The sequence below is a fragment of the Aplosporella prunicola genome, assembly GCF_010093885.1.
Source record: "Aplosporella prunicola CBS 121167 unplaced genomic scaffold K452scaffold_155, whole genome shotgun sequence".
Classification (NCBI taxonomy): Eukaryota; Fungi; Ascomycota; class Dothideomycetes; order Botryosphaeriales; family Aplosporellaceae; genus Aplosporella; species Aplosporella prunicola.
Window position 1 is genome coordinate 1,968 of NW_022983683.1, and position 4,995 is coordinate 6,962.

The following is a 4,995-nucleotide window of genomic DNA, read 5'->3' on the forward strand; positions in this document are numbered from 1 at the left end:
CCCCGCCACATTCTAGCATTGCAATATCCTCAAATCGAAACAGCACGCAACAATTGATACTCCCGCGCAAGATGTCTTCAAAGAATAATGCGTCCAGCAACACAAATACCTCCAAACAAGGGGGGGCTGGCTCTAGATCGACCCCGATGACCCAATCTGACGTATCCAGAATTCAATCCACGCAGGTAGGCATAACATATTTTTTACTTGGTTAGAAAAGGAATTTCACGTGTTGCTTTTTTCTCCTATTATATGTATCAACATAGCCTAATGATGATACAGGCGAGAGGCGGGGGAGACATGTCCTCAAGTAGCTTTGCGTCCCGTGCTCAAAGCGCCGGCGACCGCAACGTGAACGCAGGCCCCAAAAAATAAAGATGGCAATACAGATACCGCAGGGTTGGGTGGAGCTACTTAGGTAATACAGTCATAGCGCAATACAACTCTGCTTCTATTAGAGTAAACTTGAGTGATGCGCGATTTTCCCAGTCAGATATTGTGTGTAGTATGCTATCCTGACGGAGAATCAACTTCTAGGAACGGGACTAGCCAGCCATCAACTATAAATACTGAAAGCTAAGTGATTGCGGCCCTATCACCATGGATCTCTCATTGGAGGATCCTGCCCTTATATTTATAGAAAACTTGCTCTCCTTCGGCCTAAGCGTCCTTGTCCTTATCATCGGAGTCGCCGTTATTCCCATCGAAGAAATAGTTCAGAATTACTGTAACTAGTCCAGTAGTAGCAATACCAATCGCCTGTGCGAAACCAACCACAATCGGGAGACCGTAACCGCCCATTGCAGCGCTCTGTGGAATGGCGAAGGCACTGCCAGCGCCGACGGGTGAGATGACTGACTGTATAGCTGCGGCGGTAGTGCCTGTGTTACTTGGTTAATTGTAAGACCTTCAAAATAGTTGCATATTTGCTTTTTAGTAAAACTTAGCAGATAAGACTCACCAGCAACAGGACCGACAGTAGTGAAGCCAATAGCTGCCAACACGTGAGGGGCAATGATAGAGGCGAGGACAATTGCAAGTATACTCAGGAGGACAAACGCCGTTCGGCAGGGATGAGCCCGAATCCAGTTCCAGACGGCCTTGGCTAAATCTTTGATGGATTTACCAAACTTCTGAAGTAGAGCTTTCAAATCCAACGTCATGAGTAAGTTCTTAAGCTTGGCAACAGATTTCGTAAAGAAGTTACTTGTGGCTGCTGAGAGATTCTCCTGATGTTATGGACGTCGGAAAAGATAGTCTTCACAACGCGCTTGGCGACGCGCATAATGCGCCTGAATGGAGCCATTTGTGTACTACCTATATATTAGCCCCGAGCTTAATAATGTTTTCTCAGTTTTTACGAGACTTACCTAGCACCTACGAGGGTGCAGGTTTATCAAGCTTAACACCATCGTTACGTAGAAGGCGTTGCGATAATTTTGACGTGTTGATTAACATCTAATATTTTGTCGGACTGAGAAGGTTTATATAGTAGTTTCTGTAAGGAAGCGGTATCTACGTAAAATAGGAATGCTGTCAATAACATTCCATGCTGTATGCCTTTTCTCTCCGAACTTTCTCATTTCGGTGAGAGTAGCATACCTTGCCTTAACTTAAGTGCCACTGATAGATCCTCCTTACCACTGTATGCAGTGTTACCATAAGATATATGCTGCTATTTAGAAAGAAACGTTTACTCTTCGGTAGTAGTATTCCTTACGGTTGATTTAAGTGTAAGGGATATAAAGCTATCGTATAACAACTAGCTGAAAGGTGGCGATAATAGCTACTAAAATGCAAGGAAAATAATATAGTACACCAAGGGCTAATACTGACATTCCAACGTCTTCATTCCACCACGTAGCCATGATATGGCTACCCTAACATTTTATATTTACAACGACTTTTAACATTCAATATTCCATTTTTTGGGGCCTACTCATGAAAGGGGCAATCAAGCAGAAGCTCACTATTGAACTTGCACTGTAGATGCCCGGAGCTGATTGACTTAAGCTTCTTGATAACTTACTATTTATTTTTAAGAGCGTTGCATATATTGACATTCCAGCTGATCACGTTTTGTAGCAGGTGACTGAAGAACTACTTTATACGCTTGTAGGCACCTTCTGCGAGCGAAGTTACACTGAAAGTCTTGATCTGCTTACTTCATAGTATTTATTATCTACGCCTTACGGTGGTATGGATATGTAAAAGGGGTTCTCAATTGTAAGAGTTTGTTACCGAGCTGCTACCCGGTGACTTAATGTTCCTACTCAGTATAACAGAGGGCCTCTACTATTAGGCTTCAGAGTCACCTAGCAGGTAGAAGTAACCGAAATAGTTTACCTTGAGAACAAGATGTGTGAGAGGATTAGTAGAAGCCGAAAAGCTACATCGCGAGATTTCTGCTTGTTCCTTTAATCGGTTCATCATAATTGTACCGTATCTTCCCTGCTTTGAATTCTTCAAAAATGGTTTTGAGTGTTTAGTTTTCCAGTAAGTCGACGCACAGCATATCAAGCGTATCACAAAGTGTATGTATGGTACTGGTCGAGTTGCTGAGGAAGGCGCCGGGAATACTGCCGAAAGCCGCTTTCGAGCCCAGCGTACGCAACGTCGAAAAGAAGAATGTCTCCATGAACGGGCTTAAGTTGGTCCTGGCCAACTTTCTCTCGGAGGCTGAGATGTGATTGGAAATAGGGGTATCTTCAAAGGGTTAATGTCGTAGTCAGAATCTCCAATTGTAGTTTTGAGGCTGGCCATATTGAGGTTTGTAGTGTAAAGCTGGCTACTGTCCTCTGTTTTTACTTAATATTTAATAGTTTCTTCAAGCTCCTTTAGATCCGCAAATGACTTACTACTGGTTGCGAAGTTATAGGTAAGTTATTGTTCGTTAGTTCTCCATTAAAATCCAGAAGTAATTTCTTATTACACTTGTTATCATCACATATCGCAGTTGCCTGATAGCGGCATGGTAAACCCCAGCCTACCTCGCTTAAAAATGAGCGATTAGGGTTTCTTCGCTCGGTTCTGACGCCGCAGGCGAGAACGCTCCTGGAGTACTGACGTACCCTAGATAATCCCAAGACGTGTCGGCTTGCTATTGGCTATGTATTTTTCTCCGTGAGGAGAATGCATCTGCACAGTTAACCTATACGGAGAGCTGCAGCTTGCATAGTATAGCGTTATTACCCCGCACGACGGCATAACCGAGCAATGCCTCGATCTCGATGTAGCAAGTATAGAAGAAGGCAACCAAAGTGTTTCTTTGTCGCATCTCTTTCCCTCAGCCTTGAACGTGCTATGGTTCCACACCATCTCAAATTCAGCACCTTGACCGATTTTCTTCTCCGGCACAATGTCAATTCCATATCATGGACAATATTCCCAATCTTTGTCGAACTCTTCTTTTCCTTCTCGAGAAGATCGAAGTCCGCCTCTATCAGAGCTGCTTCCTCCTAGTCAGCTATTTCCTAGAATTCATGCCGACCTTCAATCAGATGCTCCCCTGAGAGTAAAATGGGAATGCATCCGAGCTGTACTCGATTCCGACGTTCCTATCCACGCTATACAACAAATTCTCCAAAGTACTTGGGACGACTATGATAGCCTCTGGGACCAGCTGTCTAAAGTTTTGCCAGCAGAGCGGCCCCGAGTGAGACAGCGCGCAAGCCTTGAGGCGTGGAGGGATGCGACTACGTCATCCGGAACAGTCATGCTACGAGGCTCCTTGGTACTAAGCGGTGACGATTCACGGGGTTACATTACCGCTCGGTTGGACCCTTTATCCCATGAAGAATACGGGAGATCGTTTCGGTTCAGTCGAGCCTTCGGTGGTGATAGGTTTTTGACGATGACCATATCCCTAGCCTACAAGCTCCCGACCAACTGGAAGCAAAACTTCCCTACGTGGTTCAAAAGCTGGCTCAAAGATGGAAAAAATCTTCTTCGGTCGCACGTGGCGTGCTTTATATGTACGTGCACAAGACAAGAAACAATACCAAAGGTGCTACGAGGTCAAGTTTTTCGCCATCAAAGGCACAGGCATCTCTGAAAGTACTTGCATCAAGCACACCCCGGCTTCCATTGAGGATGTAATCCAGTGGTTGATTCCTCTGGATCTTGAAAAAAATAGGAGCGTACTTGCTTGCAAGTTGTACTCTCGCCTTGAACTTGGCTTTTCTAAAACCTATCCAACTGTTGCTTTCCTCCCGGGCCAGATCGATGAAGTTAATGACGCATACGGTAATGCAGCCGACGAGGACACCCGATTTAACGATACCAATCTTGATTGGGCTCCGTTTACAACCTTTATGCATCAGTCGAGCCGGGTTATGACCGATGGATGCGCTCGCATTTCTGTCAAAGCCGCAAGCGCCTTGTGGCAATGTTTTGGGACAGCAGACCCAGTCCCGAGTGTTTTCCAGGGACGCATTGCTAATGCAAAAGGGTTGTGGTTGAAATCTACCGATCACGAAAAAGATGCGAAAGACCCCATCTGGATAGAAACCACAGCATCCCAAAGAAAGTTTCAACGTCATGACGAAGACATGGACGAAGCTACTTTCGACAGAAATCGTACTACGTTTGAGCTTCTGGCTTGGTCAGGCCCACTAGCATCTTCGCATCTGAGCGTCTCGCTTCTCTCTGGCCTTCGAGAAAGAGGAATTTCCCAGTCGTCAATTGCAAAGTTCATTCGCGCTCAGATGGACTTTGAAAAAGATCAATTTTGATGCGCTTGACGACCCAGTCTCTTTGCTGAAATGGACAACGGAGAGGTTCCCTGGAGCTCTATCCGATGACGCCTCTTCACTATTTCAAGGAAGCATGCCGAAACTACTTCTGGAAAGGGTTGCTCGTATGCTTAAGGCTGGGTTTGAGCCGCATACGTGTTACTATCTTTCCTCGCTTTTAAAGAAAGGCATCGCAAGCTGGTTGAATAATCTCGGGAATAAACTACAAGTTCGAGTTCCCCGTTCAACTTTCGCCTTTGGC

At 45.2% G+C, this 4,995-nt stretch overlaps 2 protein-coding genes across 2 annotated transcripts; one reads left to right on the forward strand and one right to left on the reverse strand.

Moving 5' to 3' along the window:
- Positions 1–735: 735 nt before the first annotated feature.
- Positions 736–1,091, reverse strand: K452DRAFT_196939 (uncharacterized protein; the record flags this gene model as incomplete). Its single annotated transcript, XM_033535971.1, has 2 exons — positions 736–881; positions 962–1,091. Coding segments are annotated over 2 exons (276 nt in total), but the record flags the coding sequence as incomplete, so codon positions are not given.
- A 2,267-nt stretch (positions 1,092–3,358) lies between these two features.
- Positions 3,359–4,733, forward strand: K452DRAFT_363288 (uncharacterized protein; the record flags this gene model as incomplete). The annotated part of the gene is made up of 3 exons (XM_033546566.1): positions 3,359–3,843; positions 3,870–3,974; positions 4,007–4,733. The coding sequence occupies 3 exons, from the start codon at positions 3,359–3,361 to the stop codon at positions 4,731–4,733; spliced, it is 1,317 nt and encodes a 438-aa protein (XP_033390933.1).
- Between the last annotated feature and the right edge of the window lie 262 nt (positions 4,734–4,995).